This window comes from Pseudophryne corroboree, chromosome 10, assembly GCF_028390025.1.
Source record: "Pseudophryne corroboree isolate aPseCor3 chromosome 10, aPseCor3.hap2, whole genome shotgun sequence".
Taxonomy (NCBI): domain Eukaryota; kingdom Metazoa; phylum Chordata; class Amphibia; order Anura; family Myobatrachidae; genus Pseudophryne; species Pseudophryne corroboree.
Window position 1 is genome coordinate 83008132 of NC_086453.1, and position 27221 is coordinate 83035352.

A 27221-nucleotide genomic window follows, 5' to 3' on the forward strand; every position below is an offset into this window, starting at 1 on the left:
CAATATGCTGGACCGGTTCCCATAGCGGTGGGTGGGGGGGGAGGAGCCGGTGCTGGGAGATGAGCTCATCTCCGCCTCTCCTTATCTAGGAAACGGGTCCCATCGACCCGGGAACCCATTTACACTGACCTGGTATTCAACCCAGGAATAATACTGCTTTATTCCCAGGTTGAATTACCGGGTCAGGCGACCAGTGTTTTCCACCATGTTGCTTTCACACCGCACACTGACCCATATTGCCGTGTCTATACCGGGTTATTTGTGCAGTGTGAAAGGGGTATTGGTAGCATTAATCTCCCACTCTTGTTGAGGCTGGGAATGCTGGACGGCTCTCCTGTGTACGGGTAATGGTGGCAGTGGCTGCCTGGCTTTCTGCCTGCCCGTCACTGCTGGCACATATATAACTATGCAGAGAGGAGGCTGGGGAAGTAGTGCTTACTGTTGCCAATGCTTATATAGAGTAATGACCAGAGGTGCTGGCAATTCTACTGTATGCAACCAACATGTCCTCTGGTATACTGCCCATGTGTAGCTTATTTAGATCATACTTGTATGAGAAAATCTGACTTGAGAAAACATGTGGCTCTCCAACTGCTGTGGGACTACACATCCCAGCATGCCTTGTCATGGTTTGGCTATTAGGGAATGTGAAAACTGTGTCTGGTCTTGCTGTGATGTGTGGTTCCACAGCCGCATGTTGTATACACCCTGTGCAAAATAGGCCTGGCTGTCTGCACACAGTAATGTTACTTATGGAAGGGGTATACTAGCAAAAATTTCCAGGGTTACTGCACGTGAACTCGCGTCAACCTGGGATTTTGCGGAGTCTGAAAGGGTCCTAAAGCAATATCCCGGGTCCAGCGTCCTGGTATTTCATGCCAGGTCACGACCTTGGTTGAAGCTGGAATCAACCTGGGATCTGTGCAGTGTGAACGGGTATACCGGGTCAAGGTGACCTGGCACCTGTTTCCTGCATAGGAGGAGGCGGCACTTGGAGATTATCATCTCCAAGCGCCACCTCCTGTAGCGTAAATGCCGGGTCGGGCTGCGCCGCAAGTCTGAAAGGGGTCTCAAGCCAGGTCGGACCAGTGTACACATTCCCGGGTGCGTCCCAGCTGTGTAAAGGTGTGTACACACGGTGAGATTTTTTTCTTACTATTTTGATTATATAGTCAAAATCGTAATGAAAGTTAATGTAGATTGCAGGGTGAAAGTCACCTTGCGATGCCGCTGCACGGTCCTGCATGGTCAGCATCGCAAGTTTAGATAGACTGGGCAGGCAAGTCAATTTTGACTATCTCGCAGAAAAGATAGTCAAAATTGACACTTAGCCAAAATCGAACAAAGCCAGTATCTCAAGCACAGTCATTATACGCTTGTGATACTGACCTAGGGCCTAATTCAGACCTGATCGTTGCTGTGTGCTTTCGCACAGCAGCCGATCAGGTCTGCCAGCCAGCGGCCTTCTCAGCCCTGCAATCATCTCTGCCTGCCTGTTTGACAGGCAGAGGTGGTTGGTGGTATTGGTCTGCCATTTAGGGGGTGTGGTCTGGGCAGTGTTGGCATGCCTGGACTGTGCAGGGGGGGGGGGGGAGATGGAGATGGGGGGGGGGGGGGGGGAGGGGAGATGGAGATGGGATGGGTATGACATCACACGCAGGTGCTGTGACGCTCACAGCGATGAATAGCTCCCTGCCAGCGTGCAGTAGCTGAGCTGGTAGGGAATTACTCTTCAGTATAGAAGCATCGCCGCTGTGCAATGCTTTTGTACGTGTGTGGGGGTTGCACTTGACATGCGGGGCGGACTAGCACTCTGCTGGGCGTCCCCTGTATGTCTGAGTGACAGATCGTAGATGTGCCGAATCTCGCGTGTGTACACCTTTAGTCTAAAAGGGGTATTATTCCTAGTGAATGTTATTGGCTCACTTTGCTGCCTTCCTTGTTGTGGAGAATAATGGGTCATACAGTGTAATCTGCATGTGAAATTCCCAGGGATGGATATTTTTATATCCGTGTCACGCCTGTAATAACTGGCTCTCCATCTTGTCTGGGTGCCAGCCCTTTTATCTGTAGTGCTGACACAGCAGGTTAACTGAGATACACCAAACTGAAAATTGGCAGCTTTATTTATGATGAAGTAAAACCGGATCAGTAAATGTGATATCGCTTATGAGTTTGTCACTAAAATCCATTCCACATCAGTCCAACACCAGCTTTGCCTTATGAGACACAGTGCCTACTGCCTGATGTAACATTATCAGGGAATTATCCAGCTTATACTGTACATGAGAGTGATTATTAAAATAAAGAGTATAGCCTCATACTGTGTTTCTCCTTAAACAAAAAGTAGGGATACTTCCATATCTGGGCATCCTGGCACATTCTTTGTATTGGTAAAGATGGCCCCATGTGCTGATGCTTGTCAATCCATATAGTGTATCTTTATAGGTTTTCTAATAAAATATCAAAAAAACAACTTGATCTATTGGAACTTTTTACATGTCACTGTGCAACCTTGCTTGGTTTTGTCCCCTGCCCAAGATCTGGGATGCTGCCAGCTGAAATATCTCAGCAAAGTAATGCCAGTGATCTATCGTTGAGGATACTCTTCAGTTGCTCATCACAAAGGGTGTGTGTGTGTGGTCTGGGGCAGCAGTAGCCATTTGTCACTAAAGTGTAACTCTCCAAAACTGAACGGATGCAGCCGTTTCCAATTAAGTAGGGTCCCCCGACTTTGTGAGTGATCTCAACTGTGCTTACTGTATTTATAGATGGCATTTCCAGCAATAGGCTGCAGAAGGGCTGTCCCTTAAGTATCATTCGAAACTGACACCATTATAAAGGTAACACTCTAATTCAAGGGATGCGGAGTTTATTCGGAATGTCTGATCCGTATTGGCGGCTATGTTAGATTGCTGATACATCCTCACTGTATGGCAGTTTTGGTAAAGTTTAGGTCATGTGACCTGGGGGAGACTCTGAGTGATGCCGGTCTTACACGGAGAGCTCTGTGCGGTTACACCATAGGCTTTCCATGTCTGTATGGCAGAAGTTCCCAAACGCGGTCCTCAAGGCACCCCAACAGTCCAGGTTTTAGGTATACATGGCCCATCACAGATGGTTAAATCATATTGACTTAGGTGCTAATTAAGTCACTGTGGCCAAGCATGGATACATTTAAAACCTGGACAGTTGGGGTGCCTTGCTGACCGTGTTTTGGAACCTCTGCTGTATGGCAATGTCTTTCTGGCTACAGTCAACAGCCATAGGTTACCCTACTGCAGAGTTTCCCAAACTCCACTATTACAGTCCAGGTTTTAAGGATATCCATGCTTCAGCCCAGATGATTAAATCAAATTGACTGAGGTACTAATTAAGTCTCCTTTGCTCAAGCATAGATATCCTTAAAGCTGAGCTGTAATGGAGTTTTGGGAATCTCTGCCCTAATAGCTGAGTGGTGCGAACACACCATGCACCTAAGGGGGAGATGCAGCAAAGCAGCTAAAGAATGGCGAAGTTGCCCATAGCATACCTGGGGTCTTCCTAGCATGCATTATCTATAAAATGATGTGTCTAACATACTCTAATACTTCTTCAACGATGGAACTTTTTCAGGGCAGGATTAAGGTTTGTGTGAAGCTGTCTATAACATGTTAATAAAATTACATGTATAAATAACCCCAGCACCACAAATGTGTTAAAACACGGTAGTGCCCCCTAGTTCACATCATGCCATAGTGCCCCCACGCTGGTGATGTAACTGCCCCCTGCAGTGCACATGGTTTTGACCATCTGTTAACAAATTAACTGCTGCGATCAACTCTGAATTAGGCCCATAGTGTGTGATGAAATGAAGCCTATATTTCTACAAGGCCCCAATGGACACTTGCTAATGCTAAGTAGGTGCTTAATTTGTTGATAAATCAATGCTTGCCAATTGGCTAGTAGCATCACTGGAGGTAGACAGTACAGTGGTCTCATAGATATTCTGCTGAACAAATTGCAGATGTTATTGATTTCCATACAAACTATGATGGTTTGCTAATGTTTTTATTTTATTTTTTTATTATCTCAAAGTCACATAAAAGACAAGTTTCACTCACCATATTCCAAAAGATTAAAAAAGGGGAAAAAGAGCTATGGTGCAGCCACTAGGTTGGGGGAGCACCTGGGTGGGGGGGCACCTGCGCTCACTCAGCCACCGCTCTAAAGTAAACAAAAAGCCACTTTTTTGTTTAAATACATAGCTGACTGGAAAGAAGGAAAAGCCAAACCTATTGCAGCATCTTCTGGTTGCGGCTTGATTGCTACAGCAACACAGGTTATTTATGCTTTAATCCCCTCTGAAATAAAGGTCATTGTTTTCAGTGAGAGAAGGGAAGGCATTTTGTTCTTCTCAGTATCCCAAGTTCACATAGTCTTAACATGGACACAGCTGGGTCTCCTGCAAGATGCTATCTTTGTCATCACCTGCCAGTCGCGTCAACTCGAGCTTCAGTGTCTTGGTAACTAACCTCTTCAGACTGACCACTGCAAAAATACAAGAAAAGCCAGAAGGAAGTAGCTGATTGGTCTGAATACCATCAGATGGAAGAATAACCTACAAAACATGAGAGAAGAAAATCAAATTAATAAGTGTTTGCTATAGGTTTGTGAGTAATTGTCTGGCATTTGTTATACTGTATCTGAGTTTTTTTATTTCAAGGTACTTGCATGGCATGGATGAATGTTGCAGGGGCTGGTGTCCTGCAGTGCCAGCATTTCAGCCCCAATTTATCAAGCCTTGGAGAGTGACAAATAGCACAGTGATAAAGTACCAGCCAATCAGCTCCTAACTGCCATGTTATAGACTGCCTTTGAAAAATGACAGGAGCTGATTGGCTGGTACTTTATCACTGTGCTTTTTATCACTCCATGGCTTGATAAATCTGGGCCTTCATTTTAAGAGCCACAATCACAGAGATTATGACACAGTTAAGGTTAAGAGGACTACTGCTGCAGATCTAAGCCTTGGAGAGAGATAAAGTGGAGACAAAGTCCTGGCCAATCAGCTCCTAACTGCCATGTTCCAGGCTGTGTTTGACAAATGACAGGAGCTGATTGGCTGGTACTTTATCTCTCCCCGAGGCTTAGTACATTTTCTCCTATATGTTTTATCCAGCGCCTCCTGTCATTTATCTAACAGTATGGTGTGGCAATTGCTGTTCTCTCTATATTTATCAACAGTTACCAGTGCGCATAGTCATGCTGAGCAGCAGATTTTCAATGAAGCCAATAAGAATTCAGATCTTATCTGGTTAATGTTCAGACCAATTTTGGTGGACTATTTAGAAAGTGTTTAACTATCATGCACACAAAATTCAGGTGCTCTTGTAAAACATCCCACCTTCAGGGATCTGCATTTCTCCAACTACAGCATCCCAGCCTGCCTTGTAGTATTACAGTAACTGTAATGTCACTTGTTTCCTACAGCGAGAGCCATCAAATAATTCACTATCAATAGTCTCCATCGATGGTGCAGGTTGGGTATGGAATGCCAGTGGCTTGGATCCTGGCGGTCATAATACTGTCACTGGGATCCTGTCTGCCAGAATGCCAGCAGAGGGAGTGCAACGAAACCCCTTGTGGGCTTGCTGGTCTCGCCACAGGTTCTATACCCGCTCTATGGGTGTCGTGGACACCCACGAGTGGGAATAGCCCTGCTGTCGGCATACTCGGCGGTCAGGATCCCGGCGTTGGTATTCTGTCTGTCAAGATCCCAACCACCGGGATATTGATTACATCAATTTATTATTATATAATATTAATTCAATTTATTATTATTTTTAGAATTTATTTCTAAGGCGCCACAAGTGTTTTGCAGCGCTGTACATAAACACACATTAGAATAACACAGGGTATATAGAACTTAACATCACAGAAAACTAAAAACAGAGCACGGGTAACAATTAGCACCACAGTTCTAGGTATACAATACATCTGAGATGTCAGTAAGCAAAGAAGTAATCAGCATAATACTGGTGGTTGGCAGCCATTGGAAGAGATGAAGGAAATGCAGGTATAGACAGTCACTGAGTAGGAGGAAATGCAGGTATAGACAGTCACTGAGCAGGAGGAAATGCAGGTATAGACAGTCACTGAGTAGGAGGAAATGAGGGTATAGACAGTCACTGAGTAGGAGGAAATGCAGGTATAGACAGTCACTGAGTAGGAGGAAATGCAGGTGTAGACAGTCACTGAGTAGGAGGAAATGCAGGTGTAGACAGTCACTGAGTAGGAGGAAATGCAGGTGTAGACAGTCACTGAGTAGGAGGAAATGCAGGTGTAGACAGTCACTGAGCAGGAGGAAATGCAGGTGTAGACAGTCACTGAGCAGGAGGAAATGCAGGTGTAGACAGTCACTGAGCAGGAGCAAATGCAGGTGTAGACAGTCACTGAGCAGGAGGAAATGCGGGTATAGACAGTCACTGAGCAGGAGGAAATGCGGGTATAGACAGTCACCAAGTAGGAGGAAATGCGGGTATAGACAGTCACCGAGTAGGAGGAAATGCAGGTATAGACAGTCACCGAGTAGGAGGAAATGCAGGTATAGACAGTCACCGAGTAGGAGGAGATGCAGGTATAGACAGTCACTGAGTAGGAGAGAGCTGTGATTGAGGTGCAAGAGAAGAGGGTTGTGAGAACATGAGGGAAGAGGGCCCTGCTCCATGGAGCTTACAATCTAGAGGAAGAGGGAGACAGACAGGTGACATGAGTTACAAGCAAGCGGAAGGTGGCCTGGTGTCAGGAAGTAAGTGAGGCAGAGATGGCCAAGGCATGAGGATGCGAGAGCGGCCTCAAGACTGGGTTATGCGGCAGGGTAGGCTTTGATGAACAGGTGAGTTTTCAGTGCCCGTTTGAAGCTTTGCAAGGTCAGGGAGAGTCTAATAGAGCAAGGGAGCTTGTTCCAGTGAAGAGGGGCAGCACGGGCAAAATCTTGGATTCGCGCATGGGATGTAGTGACCAGGGTAGATGAGAGGTGACGGTCATTGGCCAACCGAAGGGGTCGGGAGGGATTATGTAGGGAGATGAGGTTGGAGATGTATGGTGCAGTGGAATTAGAGAGGGCCTTGTATGTGAGGGTGAAGAGTTTGAAGAAGGATTCTGTGGGGGAATGGGAGCCAGTGCAGGTTTTGTTGAAGGCGAGTGGCAGATGTGGATCGTCGGAAAAGGAAGATAAGTCTAGCTTCGGAGTTGGGAACAGATGGGAGGGTGGGAGGCCAGTGAGGAGAATGTTGTAATAGTCAAGCCACGAGATGACCAGTGAGTGGATAATATATTTAGTCGCACTCTGGGAGAGGAATGGCCTGATGCGAGCGATGCTGCGTAGCTGGAATCGTCAAGATTGAGCCAGAGATTGGATGGTTTAAACCAGAGGTTCTCAAACTCGGTCCTCGGGGGCCCACACAGTGCATGTTTTGCAGGTCTCCTCACAGAATCGCAAGTGAAATAATTAGCTCCACCTGTGGACCTTTTAAAATGTGTCAGTGAGTAATTAATACACCTGTGCACCTGCTGGGTTACCTGCAAAACATGCACTGTGTGGGGTCCTGAGGACAGAGTTTGAGAACCTCTGGTTTAAATCACCACTGGGGGTTGCATGAAGGCAAGGAGCCAATCAGGGAAGAGAGTGGGGCTAAGGTCAGTTTGGCAGGGGGGAAAATAAATAAAATAAACATAGCTGCGTCTTTGTCATCAATTGTGGAGAATTATCAGACCTCTGTCATCCAGTGCAAAACCATTGACCATCAGTGACAAACCCTAATTTCCGAAGCTTACTCTGGTATTTGTGGCTGAAAATTGCGCAAGTGCTACCATATGCCGTTCTATAGAGCTGCTGCTACAAGTGCCACATGGAGAGTTACAAGTACCATTTGATAGGCACCAGTTAGGTTATCAGCCCCTGTAGTCTTCCTGAATAGTTTCACCTTTCATGGCAGAAGGCCCCAGCCCTGCAGCTGTTCCACACAGCCCCATTCATCACACCCTGGTCAAATATTCACACAGTGGAACAGCTGCACCATGTGTCACCGTCTCCCTGCAGTGCAGGATCTGCAGTATCTGATCATTATCAGGCAGGTTGGTAAATGTGGTCAGATAAGGGCATAGATGACCGCTATCAGCTGGTGTCTACAGCTATCGCCTGACCACACAAACAGGCCTCAGTCATGCTGAAAGTCTGTAGCCACCTTGTGCAATGATCCCTAGCACCGTGCAGACGTGGAGGTTAAACAGGCCCCAAGTGTTAAACAGGAATTCAAATATTCATATATTTGTATAGAAATCATTCATCTGAGATGTTGGTTTGGAATTTGAGTCCTGGCTTTAATCTGAATCTGTTCCTCCTCAATTTGCTTCATCGGCCTGTCCGAGTCATTATCCTGGATTTATATATAAATACTGCCAAGGACTGTTGATTGTATCTGTAAGTTGTGTCTGATTTAAGGACGGAATGATTACTGAGGGCTGGTCGGAATGTATTACATCTGGATTAGTGTTAACAAAACCAGATCTATTAAGCAAGCAGCCTACACGAGATTATTAACCCTATGTTGTCCATACCAGTACTCCAAGGTCAAGCATCAACTACTGATGCTACCCACAGAAAACGCAACATGTAGAGGAGTAATAGGCGAGGCTGACACAGGTGCTTGTCATCAGGTGGAATAATGTGATATTCCTCATTTATACAATTGCATAAACATTAAGTCAGGGTTGCCCAAACTTCGTACTCAGGGTACCCTGAATTTCCAGGTTTTAAGGATATCCATGCTAAAGGGGTTCACTACGGCCGGCCGGCGACCAGCATCCCGGCGCCGGGAGCCCGACCGCCGGCTTACCGACAGCTTGGCGAGCGCAAATGAGCCCCTTGCGGGCTCGCCACGCTACGGGCACGGTGGCGCGCTACGCGCGCCACACTATTTTATTCTCCCTCTATGGGGGTCGTGGACCCCCACGAGGGAAAATAATTGTCGGTATGCCGGCTGTCGGGCTCCCGGCGCCGGTATACTGAGCGCCGGGAGCCCGACCGCCGGCAAACAGAAGACCACCCATGCTAAAGCACAGATGGTATAATCAAACTGACTGCGGTGACCTGTGCTTACGCATGGATATCCTTAAAACCTGGTCTGTTAGGGTGTCTTGGGAACAATTGCGGTAGGTAGTGCCACTGGCGTCAGTAGGTATTCAGTAGGATTTCCCAATAGTCAGGATCCCAGCGATCGAAATACCGATGCCAGAATCCCGACAGTCAAAATCCTGACATCGCGCGCAGCCGTGTTCCCTTGCGGGCTTGGTAACGCTATTATATTCCCCATCAGGTGGTGGCGTGGACCACCACCCTAGTGGAAATACCGATCGCCGGCATTTTGAGTGTTGTCGGGATTCCGGCTTCGGTATTTTGAGCTGCAGGAAGACAGCCAAAACGCAACGGTTAGCAGGGAACGCAGTACGTTCTCAGTCTGTCCGGAAGCTGTGTTATTGTCTACTCCAATGTTACAACACACAGATTATTAATGTACAACCTCACTCCCAGGTAGGAAAAGTTACATTCTCTTTTATGCGGAGTTAATATAGGGCCTAATTCTGAGTTGATCGCAGCAGCAATTTTGTTAGCAGTTGGGCAAAACCATGTGCACTGCAGGAGGGGCAGATATAACATGTGCAGAGAGAGTTTGATTTGGGTGGGGTGTATTCAAACTGAAATCTAAATTGCAGTGTAAATATAAAGCAGTCAGTATTTACCCTGCACAGAAACAAAATAACCCACCCAAATCTTACTCTCTCTGCAAATGATATATCTGCCCCCCCTGCAGTGCACATGGTTTTGCCCAATTGCTAACAAACTTGCTGCTGCGATCAACTCAGAATTACCCCCATAGTGTGTGATATAATGATGAAATGAAGCCTATATTTCAATGCTGCTCTAAATGTGACTATAGAGCACAAAGTAGAAAGGAATTGTGCTAGGATTCAAATAATGTGGCAAATACATTTAAGCGGCAAATCCCCCAATGCTGATTGGCAGACTCTGATTTCTCAGGGGACCAGGAAAATATTACCTGTTAAAAATCCAGACTTGCTGGATCCAATCATATTTGGGTTCGGAATCGTGAATCAAAATTGTCCAACATGTTTTATTTTGCAGAGTTGCTGACCCAGGCAAAGGCAGAACAGGAAATGGCCCCTATTAATTGCTGATGCATGAGCTCCTTAAGTCTAAATGAAAGAGACATGAGGATCATCTTAAAAAAGAAACAAACTACAGTACCTAATATAACACACACAATAAACATATTAAATACATTCAGTGTAAGATGCATGTGTGGCTGCGCCTCTGTGTGGCTGCGGCAGCCTGCATACTAGATTACGCCAATATACAGTAAGAATATGTCCGTGCATGACGAACATCCGCGTGTCTGCATGTGGCAGTACGCCCCGCCCACTGGGCCTAATTCAGAGTTGATCGCAGCAGCAAATTTGATAGCAGTTGGGCAAAACCATGTGCACTGCAGGGGGGGGGGGGCAGATATAACATGTGCAGAGAGAGTTAGATTAGTGCAGTGCACATGTGCCCTCACTCCGAGTTGTTCGCTCGCTAGCTGCTTTTAGCAGCATTGCACACGCTAGGCCGCCGCCCTCTGGGAGTGTATCTAAGTTTAGCAGTATAGCGAACGAAAGATTAGCAGAACTGCTACTAAATAATTCCTTGCAGTTTCTGAGTAGCTCCAGACCTACTCACAGATTGCGATCAGCTCAGTCCGTTTAGTTCCTGGTTTGACGTCACAAACACGCCCTGCGTTCGGCCAGCCATTCCCCCGTTTCTCCAGCCACTCCTGCGTTTTTACCTGGCACGCCTGCTTTTTTTAGCACACTCCCTGAAAACGGCCAGTTTCCGCCCAGAAAAACACCCACTTCCTGTCAATCACACTACGATCACTCGAGCGATGAAAAACAAATTTGCTGCTGCGATCAACTCTGAATTACCCCAACTGTTTTTACGTCTGCAGTCGTGATCCTTGGTATGGAGACTTGTGCCCACCCAATGTTGTGTGCAAAAGATGCGCCCAAACACTACAAACAAGCGCGGATGTTGGCTGATGCACCCACAAAATGCATCAGTTCGCTTTGTCGCAGTTACCACCCAGAAACGCCCATTTTACTGAAAGAATGCTTTCAATCTGCGTCAATCTGCGAATGCATTGTCCAGCGCGTGCGCTATTTCTTTGTATGGCAGATGTGTAGTTTGCAAATTTCCATAAGATATGTCTGCATTCCAATTTAGAATGAGGCCCCTCTGTGTGGTTATGTGATGGTTAATTGTATCATTATCATATTGTTATAGTATTTAATTCTACTGTATACAGGGCCCGATTCAGACCTGATCGCTGCTGTGCGAATTCGCACAGCGGCCGATTATTGAATGACTGCGCATGCGTATGCACCGCAATGCGCAGACACAACGCCAAACAGCAACAGAATGGTGCAAAAATGAAGATTGCTAGGCGTACACAGGGTGATTGACAGGAAGCGGATGTTTATGGGTGGTAACTGGCCGCTTTCTGGGAGTGTCAGGAAAAACGCAGGCATTCCCAAGCGTTTTCTGGGAGGGTGTGTGACGTCAGCTCCGGCCCGATCAGCCAGTTTGTATCGCACAGTAGAAGTAAGTCCTGGGCTATGCACAGACTGGAAAATCATTCGATGGTGAATTGTGAACGGATTTGCAGCTGTCCGCTGTCTGGCGAAGATTTCGCACGGCGTACACATGCATTCGCACACTTACACGGGGCGGGTTTTCACTCTCCCTGGGCGGCGACTAAGTGATCACAGTCCTCTGCAAATTTGCAGCACAGCGATCATGTCTGAATTAGGGGGGGTCATTCCAACCTGATCGCTAGCAGGCTACCTTTAGCACTGCTGCAATCAGGTAGTCGCCGCCTACAGGGGAGGGAGTTAGGGCTTTGCAGGGCTGCGATCCGCTGTGCAGTGACCGCACAAGCAAAAAGTTTGTGCAGTCTCTGCACAGCTCAAGACTTACTCCCCCACTGCGACGATCCTTCCTGGAGCTGATGTCGGCTGGACACGCCTGCCATTTCTTCGGCACTCCCAGTGAGTTGCCATCCCCGGCCGGCCTCTTCCTGTCAATCTTCTTGCATTCGCCGCTGCGAACGCTTTCTTCGTTACCCTTGACGCTGCCCGGCGATGCCCGTTGCCAGGCAGCGATGCACCTGCGCATTGCCGCCTGCGCAGTTCTGACCCGTTCGCACGGCTGTGAAAGACTGCAGCGTGCGAACGGGTACGGAATGACCCCCTAGGCCCATAGCTGGTTGCTGTAGCTCTTTATTATTTGTCCCCGGATTGCTGCACATTTTTGGAGCTGCCGCCCACCCTGTGTGTTGTTTCCCTAGAAAAATAAGTAACAAGTGCTACCTATCTTGCTGCTTTCCCACAGTTATTATAACGTGGCTCCTGTCACCACCAGTCACCAGTGGAATAGATTACACATGCCCTAACAATGGCCAAAAAAGACAAATGTGCTAGTAAAATGTGTAAGAGCTCCGATGGCATCTATTACTGGATGTATTGGCTTCGGTGCACAGCATGTCCGGGCCTGTCCTGCCTCCGGAGCCAGACACTGATCCTGCTCCCTGCTCTGCCTCTAGCTGCTGATTAGCTGACATTCCTGAGGAAATGCCTCTGTATCCCGGCAGATTCTGCCCTATGTTGCTATGCTCCACCTGAGCCTGACTTGCTAGTATTCACCAGTTTAGGCTTTTTCTCAAATAAAGAAATAAAATGTAATGTAAATAGCTCTTACTATTCACTTGAAACATCGTAACACTTAATGTATGTCACAGTGTGTAATATATTAAAGCCTATATAACTTTTCCCAGGTTGCTGGATGCTAGTTTGCCACTGATCCGTCCATACGAGGCTGAAGTTAGCTTCTTATTCGGCCAGCTTCTTATTCACTTCTTATTCGAGCTCTAGCTTCTTATTCACTTCTTATTCGAGCTCCAGCTTCTTATTCAGATCATTCAGTTTTGCAAGGGTTAATGAGTCTTGGGCCACAGATTTGACACCTGAAATCAACAGAGTGGGGTCCCTTCCATATGACCAACATGTACTTTGCCTTGCCCAATGCTGTTTTGGGCATTCACATATAGAACAAATATGTTTATTTCTCCATATCGGACAGGGCAGAGGGAGACGAAATACCGATATCTGTCACCTACGTTGTATGTCAGTGATAGAACATACACAATGTTTTGGTCAATTTATCCCTTTCTTACAAGCACCTGCAAACGTCATGTGTGTGTATTGCCCTTACTTGTGTCTAACCATGCATATAGCATTTTGTTCCTTTTATTATACGTACATAAAAATACCTTGGGCCTGATTTAGAGCCATATGCAATACCAATTTAACGTTGTCAAACAAATTTTGCAGCTGCTCATGCGCAAAAATCCCTAAAAACACCTACGGTGCCTGCGTTATACAGGCGCTGTTGCGTTCGAGACTCACAGTATCAGGAATGTTGTGGAAAAGTGCTGTGAGTGCTTCTGTATCCACTCTGATTCTGGCCCCTTGTGTGTATTTATTTACAGGTATGAGTGATCCTTGTACGTTTTTAGGTCTTTGTGCCCTGCAGTTGGAATGGCCCTTTTCCTGTGCCCCCGTGATGAAGCCTTCAGTGTTTTGCTTTGCTCATTTTTCTATAGTAGAATGGTTTATTTTTTTGATATAGGGAGCACCCTGCCTAAAATATGCTGAATAATGTTTAAAAGTCACTTTTGGCTTCTCCCACATTACTGCTTGCATCCCATTGGGTATCGGTCGACAGTCATTAGGTCGATCACTATTGGTTGACAGGGTTGCTAGGTCGACATGGTCTATAGGTTGACATGTGATAAGTCGACATGAAATGTCAACATGCGGTCTTCTTTTTTTTGTGTCGTTTTCTTTGTAGAGTGACTGGAACCCCAATTAGTGCACCGTGTCCCCTCGCATGGCTCACTTTTCTCACCATGCTTCGAGCAAGCGCAGCGCTCGGCACAGGTTATCGTTCCCAATTGTAGTCCACGAGGATCGTAAAGTATGAAAAAGTTGAAAAAATTGTGAAAAACTCATGTCAACCTTTTTTCATGTCGACCTATAGACCATGTCGACCTAGCAACCCTGTCGACCTTCTGCATGTCGACCCATAGTGGTCGACCTAACGACCGTATCCCATCCCATTACTCTGTAAATAGTTTAGCAGAGCTCCTCGCGGTAACTTGGAAGTGTGAAGTATCATTTCAAAATTGTGCAAATTTGAAAACCTTCTGAAAAGGTAGAAATCTATAATCTGTAACTAGAAATCTATCCAGAACCAACATGCAATTCCATAAAAAAAAACAAAAAAAACAACAACCCATATACAGTATACAGTATGTTTTTCCAGCAGACAGGTAAGAAAGGAGGAAATGTCACCCATATTGTCATGGTAACAGAACTTTGTTACATAAGCTGCTGGAAAGCAACTGCAGATATAATGGGGTCTATTTACTAAGCCTTGGAGAGAAATAAGGTGGACAGAGATTAAGGGGTCTATTTACTAATTGGATGGAGATCTCACCGGGGGAAATGATGCAATCCATGTTGCATGTCTCAGAGGAAGATGTATCAAAATCTCTAAAGAGTGGGGAAATTAAGACGTTGCCCATAGCAACCAATAAGCTTTGACCTATCATTTTATAGAATGCACTTGATACATGCTAACTATAAGTTGATTGGTAGCTATAAGTAACTTCGCCATTTGTCCACAGGGACATGCAGTCAGGATAGGCTGCGCATCCCCTGTTAAACTCCTGAGATTTTATATACAAATAATGAGAATAATACAAATAAGATATTTATAACATAAACATTGTCTTTGTTGATTGTAATCCTTTTTCTAGCTAAAGGCGGGTACAGCCCCATAGTGATAGTGATGCGCGGCACTATCGCCGGTACTAGATTGCTCACTCGATCGCTCACTTCACCGCTGTGTGAAGTGAGCGTCCCCCCTGTCGTCCCCCGCCCTCCCTACCTTGTTCAGCATACATTGCCCTGTGTGCTGAGCGGGGGAGAGATGTGTGCTGAGCGGCCTGTGCTACGTCGCTCAGCACGCATCTCCCCGTGTGTACAGGCTTTTACACTCACCAGCTTTATGGAGATCCCTGGAGCTGCAGGGAGATGAGAGATTAAGGATGACCATCGACCACTGATGATTCAAAAACATTGATGGTTTATGACCAATGTTGAATACTTTTGCCATTGCGAAGCTCCGCCCCTGGGCTCTCATTGGTCCGCAGCTTACTGAATTGTAAAGCAGGGGTGACTATCGGTGGGTGAAACCCTTGATGGTTCCCTTGCAGATGGTTTTACAGCATTGATGGGTAAGCCACCGATGGCCATCCCTACAGTCAGACACTGCTTTGAAGGACTGGGGACGGGGCCATACCACGGCAAGTAACGCTGCACAGACGGGGAGCTAATAGAGGCATGCTTCTGAGTGTGGGGGCGGGATTTGTGCTCTGATGGACACGGATGTATCATGTGACCAGGAAGTGCACTTGGAGCTCAAGTAGTGTTCGGAAGTATTTGGAGCTCAGTCAGCAGCAGCAAGAGAAGACACAGGGCTGCAGGTAGGAGACTCAATGGACACTGTAGCTTATACCCCTTTCATACTTACATAGCCGGGTTGGTGACGTCACCGCTGACGCTATCGGAGGCGGCACTTGGAGATTATGCAGGCTTACCCGTTCACACTGCATGCATCCCGGGTCGCAACCTAGGATGAAATGCCGGGACGCTAGACCCGGGATATTGCTTTAGGACCAATTCAGACTAAGGAAAATCCCTTGTTGATGCGCATTCACATGCAATAACCCGGGAAATTTTTGCTAGTCTGAAAGGGGTATACTGTAAGTGTAGTGAGAGGAGAGTTACAGTGAGTAAAGGGTGAGACAGGCTCCCAGCATTCAGACCCATCCCGATATGTGCCTCCCCAGCTTTTCCTCACCGCATGTTACTGTTTGCAACGCTTTAGAAGGCATTGCTGCTAGGAAACAGGCTGTACTGGCTCAGTACACAAAATGGCTGCCTCTGCTGTGGTTAAACATCAGGCCAACATGCTGCAAATACCCGGAGTTTCAGACAAATTGTACTAGAATAAAACAGACTTCTGGCAACTTATCTTGTGCTGCATCTCTATAGTATAGACAGAGCTGCAGAGGATTTAGTGCACCGTTTATGGCACCATAATAAAATGATTACATTGTGTTTCAACAGCAGGTGTTAGGCAGCCATGGATAAGATGGAGTCCAGGGACAGCACTCATGCTCCATCTGTGTAGGGCGCAGGGAAGAGTCTGTTGCTATGGAGACAGAATGTTGCCCTGTCGCCATTACTCATAAATAGATTGTTTACTTTCAACTTATACTGACTTTATATGGAACATTCATTGTTACCATCCAAGTGGACATGTGATGTAAGGCAGATAACCAAAGCAAAGTACTGGCAGTATTGATGTCCACCATTTTATTCATCTCTTTACAAGGTGACTAATGAGCTGCTTCAGTTTGGCGTGCTGTGCCGTTATATCGCCATGAAAATGCTTGTAACGGAAGCACTTGGCAACCGCAACATCACTCTACCTCACATGGCCACAGGGGCGCGTCATAAAATGACCGATGTTGCTCTCCCATATTTATCCTTGATGTGTGCAGCGGATAATTGAATATGCTTCTAATGGTGCCCATACACTTGTGCGATGCCCCGCGATGTGACATTGCGGGGCATCACACCGGCAGTTCACTGCCAAAGTGATCACCATGCGATAGATCGCATGTTAATCACGTGGTGGGCACGTCACTGCCGAGTGGGTGTCCATTGCGCATCACAGTGCGATATATCGCATTTGTTTTTAAAAACACATGCAATCACACTGCGATGCGATAAATATTAAGTGCAGCACTTAATATCTTGAGACGCGACATTCGACCAGCGTGCCCGCGCATCGCGTCGCATGGTACCTAAAATGTGCATACAATCCTGCGATTTATCTCACAGACACGGTCGAAATCGAAGAATTGTACCTGATATCTCACAAGTGTATGGGGTGCATAAGACTTTAAAACCCAGATTCAATATGCATAAGTATCCAGGTACATTGACGTATAAAAATACGTTCCCAGATATGTCAGAAATGAAAGGAGCCAGAGTGGGCACACTGATCCTGCTATCTGTTTAAGGGGGAGATATATCAAACTTTTGAAGGAGATAAAGCACCAACCAGCTTCTGTCATGTTACAGGCTGTGTTTGAAAAAATGACCATTAGAAGCTGATTAGCTGGTACTTTTTCTTTCTCCATTTTTTCTCTCTCCAAAGTTTGATGCATCTCCCCCTGAGTCTCTTAATTGGGGATGGCTGCATGCTGGAGGGTCCCTTATGATACTACTCTATATTACTGTATGGCCAATATAACAAAGGGGTATTGGTGATATATGCTGCGTTCCCTTTCAAAGCCGTCCCCATATTATGTTACAACTCCGAAAGCTTAGTGTTTCAGTGCTTGGCCTCGTTAGCTAAAGCCATTCTTAGAGAGTGTTAGCTGTTGTTACCTGTAGGTTACATCTCTGCATTATTATTCAGAAAGGGATCTCTCTCCAGTATTTTGCACTTGCTCATGCGCGGCCCAATGGCTACACATGCGCATAAAATATACTGAGTCCATAACAGGAATTCATGTGGTTGCGTCACATTTAACTTTACTCTTTACCTGGCTCTTCAATGGGCTCCAATCGGAGTCCAAGTTCTAGAATCTGCCACATGATATATTGTCTTGAAAAAACTATCAATATGCAGCAATAAGGAAAGTAAACCTTTGGGGCTTGTGCCCAAATCTTATTATATATCTTTACATTTTAGGTAAGTTTTATAGCAGATGTATGGCGATCAGGATCCCGGCGGTCAGAATCTTGGCAGTCAAAATACTGAACGCCGAAATCCCGAATAGGGTCACAAGCCCGGTGCCAGTATCCCAACCGCTGGGATCCCGAACAAGCGTCAGCCGACCAGACTAACAGGATAGCCATGGTGGTGGTGGGGGGGAGGTTTAGGGTTAGGCTGTGGGGGTGGTTAGGGTTAGGCTGCGGGGGAGGGAGGAGGGTTAGGTTTCGGCTGCAAGAAAGGAGAGTTAGGGGACCATCGGGAGAAGGTAAGTATACTATACTTACCTTCCACTGTTGGGATTCTGCAAGTTGGGATGCTGCGGTTAGAATTCTGCGTCCCAAACCGATGTATGAATAGCATCTTCTTTTTCCATAAAGGCTATAAGATTACTGTTATTTAAACCCATCTCATCCTAATGTTAATGGTTCCTTTGTAAGTGTTTTGCATAGAAAGGAAAACATACTTGGTGATGCACTCCCACGTTAATGGATTCCAAACCTTTTAACGCAAAATAAAAACAGGCTCCAGCTTTATCAAAAAGCAAGAACCCCGCGGCATACAAATTAAAGCACTAAACCACCCTACACATTCATTTTAAAGAATGACAATTTACGCCTGTGAAGCCTTGTTGTTTGCATCACTGAGCAACATGTTTCTTGCCCATTAGCAGTAATGTGTCAATTTCTTCCATCCTACAAACACCTTGGCACGTAGTGCGGATGCTGATTATGCTAAGTACAAAGAGAAGCCACAACGCTCTGCTAACAAAACGCCCCAGATCAGTAAGAGATTGTGCATGAGAGCTTTTATTGTGCCAGTAACTCAGAGAGAGATTGCATCTGCTGCAAATAATTTAAATAAGTTGCAAACGGCAACTCAGTGGGGGTCATTCCGACCCATTCGCACGCAGCGGTTCTTCACTGCGGTGCGAACGGGTTGGAACTGCACATGCGTGGCGGACGCTATGCGCACGCGCGTCGTTGCACGGTGACGGCAGCGGCTAGCAAGATCGCAAGAAGATTGACAGCGGGGAGGCGTTCCGGGGCGTCTACTCACCGTTTTCCGGAGGGCAGATGTCTGACATCAATCCCGGGACCTTCATCGCTGGATCCGTCGCACAGGGTGAGTAGGTCGGACCCTGGTCTTGTTTGGCAGGAAGCTTTTTTAGCATAGCAGGGCTGCACAAGCGATCGCAGCCCTGCTATGCTAAAATACACTCCCCCATAGGCGGCGTCAAGTTGATCGCACGAGCAGCAAAAAGTTGCTACGTGTGATCAACTCGGAATGACCGCCATTGTTCATTCTGTGCACCCAAAACTCCCAGTTTCCACTGCCTACAAGCACCAATCCTAATAACACCAAGTAAACAGGACGGGGCTTATTCTGAGTCAGATGCAGCGGCATCCATTTGTGCTGTAGTGGTGTCTGTGACTCTGTGCTTAGACTCTTGGTGCATCTATTATTATTTTTATTATTGTTATAACATTTCATGTATAAGGCGCCACATGTGGGCCGCAGCGCTGTACATACGACAACAGTAGGACAGTACAGGGTAAACTGAACAATGCATATCATAACAGTAACCAAAACATAAACAGAGCACAGGTAACAATTAGCAGCACAATTCTCAGTACACAATGCAGCTGGGAAGCAAGGTGAGTGAGGGAGTAATCAGTGAAGGGTGGAACCAGGCTCCAATGATTACGGCACTGAGTAGGTGAAGGCTGTCATTGAAGTGTTAGAGAAGATGGCAGTGAGAACAAGAGGGAGGAGGACCCTGCTCCTAGGAGCTTACAATTTAGGGGAGAGGAGAGACTGACAGATGACATGAGGGGCGAGCAAGTGGATGGGGACCTGAGGCCAGGAGGTAGGTGAGGTAGAGATGACTGAGGAAGGAGGGTGTAACGAGTGACCTTAGGTTGTGTGGTATAAGGGTACCCTTTGATGAACAGGTGGGTTATTGATGCGCATTTGAAGCTATACAGTGTCAGGGACAGCCTGATGGAGCTCGTTCCAGTTAAGGGGGGCACATGGGCAGAATCTTGGATTCGAGCGTGAGATGCAGTGACCATGGTGGAATGGGAGGCGACGGTCATTGGCTGACCAGAGAGGGCGGGAAGGCGTATCGGTCACATTTATTTATTTATTATTATTTATTACCAGTTATTTATATAGCGCACACATATTCCGCAGCGCTTTACAGAGAATATTTGGCCATTCACATCAGTCCCTGCCCCAGTGGAGCTTACAGTCTATATTCCCTATCTCATATACACGCACACACATACACACTAGGGTTAATTTTCTTAGGAGCCAATTAACCTACCAGTATATTTTTGGATTGTGGGAGGAAACCGGAGCACCCGGAGGAAACCCACGCAAGTACAGGGAGAATATACAAACTCCACACAGTTAGTGCCATGGTAGGAAGTGAACCCATGACCTCAGTGCTGTGAGGCAGTAATGATTACCATTTCACCATCCGTACTGTCACATCATCAAAACTTGCACCGTCTCCATGCTGGGTGCAGCTTCTCAATTGGAGTATGGCCTCCACTATACGTTACTGTGTGCCTGAGTCTGCAACCATTACCATATCTTCCAACTGTCCCGATTTTGACGGGACAGTCCTGTTTTTCAGGCACTGTCCTGCTGTGGTGTTGAAGGTTTGGGAGGACCCCTCTTGCTTGCTGTGTGCATGCGTGCAGCATCTATCCACTGGGAGTCAGAAACTGGGACCATGGCCGGCAGCTCACAGAACCCAGTGCATGCCCGCACAGTGACAAAAATTGGGCAAGAGTCATGATCGCGTCACTTCCTATTAGACTATGCCCACTAATTTTGCGCAGCTTACATTTTCAATACATTTCTGAGTCCTGTGCCTCAGTCGATCCTAGGACTCTGTATGCACATACCATTTCACGCAGTGCAGTTCAAAAATATTGCTCAACTATGTGAACATTGGCATTGCTTCCAATTCAGAATCAGGCCTAAAGACACCACACAGCACACCAACCTCATCCCAGCTGTTCACTATGCACTGTCTAATCCAGTGTGTCAGGTGACATGACCACTGTGTGCTCTAAAAACACCCTAGACCTAGATACATAGGAATCTATCATTTATAATTTGCAGGTGTGTGGGGGTTTTTTGTTTTTGTTTTTATTTTAATATTTTATTTTATTTTTTTTAATTTTTGGGGGGGTACCCACAAATAATAAAAAATATCTCCTGAATGAATGTAGCCGGGGACTGCAGCAGATAATAAAAATATCTGCTGCAGTCTCCTGTTTTCGCTCGCAAAATCAACAACTGTTGGAAATGATGTGTGTGCAGGTGTTAATATTGCAGCATTATATAGGCACCCTCCAATGGGGATCAGTACTAAATGCCGCCGGACGGAATCCCGGCGGTCGAAATACCGACGCCGGAATCCCGACCACACAATCCCGACAGGGGTGGCGAGCGGAACGCAGCCCCTTGCGGGCTCGCTTCGCTCGCCACGCTACGGGCACGGTGCCTCGCTACGCTCGGCACACTATTATATTCTCCCTCTATGGGTGTCGTGGACACCCACGGAGGGAGAATATGTCGGGATTGTGGCGGTCAGGATTCCGGCGTCGGTATTTCGACCGCCGGGATTCCGGCCGGCGGCATATTGACCGCATCCCCTCCAATGGATAACTCAAACTATGAACAGCCCAGTTACTTAACCAGTGGTGTTGGTTTACTGATAGATTGCAGGTACAGCCGTACTCCCTGTTACATGTACAGTGGCGATGGAGCAGTGATTGAGAGGAGTTGGGTTTCATAGAGATTACCAGCCATTGAGTGTATACTGCAAACGGGTAGCTGTGCAGGAATGCTGGAACTGCTTTATGGCAGGTATTAACCAGGCCTCTCAGGAGCTAAGAAGGAGACTTCTGTCTCTCACCATGGGCTGGATGTAATGGATTGCGAGACGTCTGGAGCTCCGAGACTCCGGCCGAACTCATACGTTTTTTTAAAGCAGCAAACATTTACAAGGCAAAACATGGTTTGGTTTTGCCTTGGAAACATTTGGCGCTTTAATTTTTTTTTACAAGTTTGGCCGGAGTCTCGGAGCTTTGGACGTCTCGTAAGCCATTACATCCGGCCCCATGTCACTATACACATGCTCTGTAATCTTGGTGGCTATCTTGGGCTATGGCTTCAAGCCTTCCTGGAGAACAGTAAGACTGGAGTCCGCACAATAGTGAACCTCTCTTCCAACACTAACGCCATCAAAATATGGTATTAGCCCGTTGTAGCCTATGGGCTACCGTTCGCAAAAAGTACCTGAGAGATCCTTCCCCAGCAATCACAACTGGCACATGCATGGTCGAATGCGATCCCTTCACTACTTACACAGCCCAGGGATAGAGATTCCGACAGAAGTCCATCCCTAGGCTGTGTAAGTAGTATTTTAATACATTTGGGTCATCATAATTTCTTATTACTGTGAATAACGGTAAAGAAATTATAACTATCGGGTCTCAGACCCAATAATTAATAAATAAATGCCTTAATCTGGCTATAGACTGGACAACAGCATATAAATTCAGATGTGGTTCTCATCCAGGTATTGATTGGTTTGACTATCTTTAGGGTGCATACACTTTAGTCTAAACCAGCCTTAATTGGTTGTCAAAATTGTAATTAACATAATGAGCTCAGTGTTATATCTCAACAGGCCGCTGTGGCCGGAGACCCCATCGGCCACATGGATAATGGCCGCCGCAGCACCGAAGGGGTTAACCCTCAGTGCCCATAGCCATTGTACTGGACAACAGGCGATTGGCGCCACCTTTAAAAAGAACCTTGGCGCTAGGCGCCATCTTTAATTGTATTGGGGCGCTAGGCGCTGGTTATTTAGTATGGAAAAAAATTTACTTTATTTGCTGCGCCGCAGTCCCGGACCTCTCCGGCGGCCGCGGCAGTGTGTGATAGCCCCCCGGCACGCTGGCATATGTGTGCGCCGGGGTAGAAGGGGGAGCTGCTGCAGCTGGGAGATCAGCTCCCGCTGCAGCGCTCAGTGCTGACTGCCGGGGTCCGGGAGCTCTGCTCCCAGTGTCTGCAGTGGGGAGGAGATCCTCTGCAGCCGGGAGATCAGCTCCCCCTGCCTCAGCGACGAGTGTCCTGGGCTACAGCGGGGTGCCCCACTCACGGGGGACCGGGCTAGCCGGCTCCCTATGTGGAGGAGGTGTGTGTAGGGTGTGGGGCACTGGGGTCCCGGCGCCTCAGAGGCACAGAGCTACGGCCCGGTTTGCCAGGCTGCAGAAGGGGGGTGCGCCGCATGCTGCGGCAAGGCCAAAGATTTAAGTGCCGCACTAGAGGGGGGCGCTCCCTGGATCCCAGTGCCAGGCTGCATCAGGGCGCTGGGAGATGAGCCACAGCCCCAGATAAGCTCCGGAGGCTGCTGGCTGTGCATAAGGGAGCCCAGCGCTGAGTGCTGGGCACGGTCTGTAAAAAAAAAATGTATTTAAATGTAATAATATATATTGCGCTGTGAGGCACTGCAGTGCCTAAGTATGTGAAAGCTGTGCAGGGCACAGGCTCAGTGTATTTAAACAGAGACATGTACAAAGTGTATCTAAATGTATTTTAAAGTGAAATGCACTTACTTGGTTGTGTCCCAGGAGGGGGGAATCTATTGCTGGGCAGGCTGTTGGATTCCTCCAGTCCTTTTCCCCAAAAATGGAATGCCTTCCCCTCTAGCCTCCCACATGGAACTAGCATGGGAAGAGAGGAGCAGCTCAGCTTCCCAACAAGCTGAAGGGTTTTCTGGAGCTCCATAGGGATCACCTTCGGTGGGCAGGAAACCCTGGCAGGGGATCTAGGCTGCCCATCTCTGGAGCCTGATTTCAGGCTGGGGATGGTGAGCTGGGTCCCGGGCAGATTCATTTAGCTTCATTTAGCCCCATCCACACTGACGGGCAATTCTAGCAATAGTCTACCCATTCTTGAAGCGGGCGGGATGCAGGAAGAGTACCCAATCTTCCAAGAGTGCGGGGGATTACCCAAAAAATAGGGGAGGCTTGCCTGAACCGCTGACCCCCCCCCCCCCCCCCCTCAAGCCAGCAGCTCAGTACACTGTGAGCACTAGAGTCACTAGGAGACCCTTGCGCTGTACCCGAGTCTAGTGCGCATGCGCAGGTCTCCAGGGAAATCGCACAGTGGACATTTTCCCGGTGAGTTTCTCATCGCGCATGCACGGAATGCCAGGAAAATGGCCACCACGCTACTTGTCGTGTTGTACACACTTATATAATCATACTTGAGCCCCCCCTGGCTTTTACATTTTTAAGTTTGTTTCAATTTAAGTAAAAAAAGAAATTAAAAAAACATCCTAAAATTATTTTTTTTTAAATCCTAAAACAATAAACAAATCTTTTAGACACTATGGTTCATTTTAACATCTCTGACAAAGTGCCAGAACCTTTGTTGTAGAAAATAGCTTAATGGCATGAAACTATACCCAGAAGCCACTAGTTTTAGTCGCCTTGGCAACCGACGTTGACATGGAATTTAAGGAAAACCTTGGAAAAGCAAAAACAATAGAGATGAAACATGTTGAATGTTTTAAAACCTTGTAATGAGAAATACACTGAGACACTGCACCCCCTGCTGTAGTCTTGTGATCCGGTTTGGCCTGACTTTCCGTTCCCTATCAATTATGTCAAATAAATCTCCAAAGCTCAAACCGTAATTGTGAAATCACATGTGAGAAGAAAAAGGCTCCAAATACCAGTGACAGGAAGATGCTGCCCCATAGCTGATTGAGCAATGCTAAGCCTACAGAACAAAGCCACACATCGCTAACCCCTCTGACCGGGATAAATAGTACAGAAGATTAAAACAGATTACTGTATCTCATCCTAAGAACTCAACTGCGAGTACATAACAACATACTTTGCACTGTGACATAATGCAGCTCTCATTTCATCATTGACATGGAGGCTACTGGCATTCAAGTGCAGCATCAATATAAAGTGAAACGTAAAAAGTTTTCTTTTATACGCTAGGCTTATCTAGACGTGACAAAAATAATGTAGAACTTAAAATAAAAATGTATTTGTGCAAATCAAAGCATTACAAGGATACAATTAACATAAAAGTCCTCCAAAAACGGAAAAGTCAGTTTTACGGGGCGTTCCGTAGTGCAAATACTAATTCTGTATACTACTTACCTTATGTGGCACATGCTGCAGAGGGGTGTGGTATGGAAGGTCAACAGTGTCTAGGTCAACCACTATTGTTCGACAGTAACTAGGTCGACCGGGGTTGTAGGTCAACATGATCTATGTCGACAGGTCAAATGGTCGACATGAGTTTTTTAAATGTTTTTTTGATGTCGTCTTCTCTACAGTGACCGGGAACCCCAATTAGTGCACCGTGTCCCCTCGCATGGCTTGCTTCGTTTGCCATGCTTCGGGCCAGGTGCCTCGCTCCGCTACCGCTGCGCTCGGCACAGGTTACTATTCCCAGTCGTAGTCCGCGTGGATCGTTAAGTATGAAAAAGTTCAAAATAAGAAAACTCATGTCAACCTTTTGACCTGTTGACCTAGAACATGTTGACCTAGTTACTGTCAACCAATAGTGGTCGACCTAGACACTGTCAACCTAGTTACTGTCGACCTAGAGACTGGATACTGCTGCAGAGGCAGATCCAGGGGGATCGCATTGACTGCCCCCAGTCTCGAGAGTCAACCCATGCCCGCCAAGGTCCAGGGATGGTTTCCTGTACACCGCCTGCACACAGAAGTTGCATGCTAATGGCACTTTTCATATATATATATTTTTTTTTTGGGGGGGGAACCTCTAAATAGTAAGTCCATTTTGTGAGTACTAAAGTTTGAAACCCTTTCATTAGAGTGTGGTAGATGTTTTTAAATAGCATTATAAATGTGATATGCAAATCGAAAACCAATGAAAACTGCCCACGTCTTACCACAGAACTCACTTTTTTCAACAGTCGATCAATCATGGACCCCAACTTCTTAAACGATCCCCTGAATCCCGGGCTTGGTGTTCCTTGCGCGCTCTGAGCTCTTGCACCGCTCTACTGTTCTGGAAGCCCACCAAGGCCAGGGTGATTTCTGCATTCCAGCGGCTGCGTTCCCTGCAGCGGAAGTCTATCTCCTGTCCTTCCATTGTGACCAGGGTAAAATATACCCGCTCCCCTTTCCTCTCCACACACTCCAGTTTGACCAGCGAGTCAAAGCGGAGGATTTTGGCCTTCCCTCGCTTCCGAGAGTCTGCGTACAGATGCAACGCATCGGCGGTCAGCACACACCTTCGCTTCTTCCATAGCTGAAGAAAGCTGTCGCTGCGCTTCTCTAGGTCGCCTTCTTTCATTGCCACAGGCGATGCCATCCCAGACCGATTCATGAGTCTCTATATTCGAGGCGTTCTCTTCAAAAAGAACCACCCGCTTCTCTAAAAAATTGACTTAAATAAGTCATAGGTCCCAAAAAGAATCAACAAAACAAAAAAAAAATAGATTTAGAAGCCACGACTTATTATTCTTTAACACTGCGCTTAGAACTTGGGAAATTGGCCACAAAATAATTTTTTAAAAAGTCCTTTTTTCAATGAAATTAAAATGTCGCCACTGCGCCGATTAGACTTTTCTTTCGCAGATGTCTTTACTGGACTGAGCACCGACCTTTAAAGCAGTTCTGTTGCAGATAATATCACAGCCTCCTCTTCATCACTGCTTGTGAAAGGACTGTGACAATGGATGTACAGTATTCCAGTGACAATATCTCAGGGCACCAATCCTGTGACAGCCCAGGAGTGCAAGCAATGAAGTTTGCAGATCTTCCCTTGTCAGGGCAAACTGCGGAGCTGCTTGTGTGCACAGAGAGGCAGCTGTATGCAGGATAGATCTGAGACTCCTCTCTCCCCATACATGCCCCAGGCTTTTGGGTGGAACTGAATACTCGCTAGGTAGACGCTCACACAAATGCAGCTGCAAGAATCACTCTGGCCGGTGAGTCTAATAGGATGACTGTAGCTATTCCCTGACTGGGAGATTGCTGGCTCCTCCTTTTTGGAAGGCACAGGCTGCAGAAAAAATACAGAGAGGATTAACTCTATTAGAGCCTACTGACAAGTAGTCTTAGCATAGGCTGTGAAACAGATCCGTGTATAAGCAATTATCTGTACAGGTGGGAGATGCTAC

General features: G+C 46.8%; 1 protein-coding gene across 3 annotated transcripts; it reads right to left on the minus strand.

Annotated features, from left to right (window-relative positions):
• Window positions 1–4031: 4031 nt before the first annotated feature.
• LOC134965030 (pleckstrin homology-like domain family A member 2) lies at window positions 4032–27061 on the minus strand. 3 transcript variants are annotated; one of them, XR_010188271.1, is made up of 3 exons: window positions 25998–27060; window positions 10101–10257; window positions 4032–4600 (listed from the first exon to the last, which is right to left on the minus strand). XR_010188271.1 is itself a non-coding variant. In XM_063941618.1 (2 exons), exon 1 carries the CDS (start codon window positions 26423–26425, stop codon window positions 26018–26020), a length of 408 nt encoding a protein of 135 aa, XP_063797688.1. In that variant the 5' UTR covers window positions 26426–27061; the 3' UTR covers window positions 4032–4600; window positions 25986–26017. The 3 variants fall into 3 exon arrangements, 2 of the variants coding, with proteins under 2 accessions (XP_063797688.1, XP_063797687.1); XM_063941618.1 differs by lacking the exon at window positions 10101–10257 and having other exon boundaries at window positions 25986–27061; XM_063941617.1 differs by lacking the exon at window positions 10101–10257 and having other exon boundaries at window positions 25998–27056.
• Between the last annotated feature and the right edge of the window lie 160 nt (window positions 27062–27221).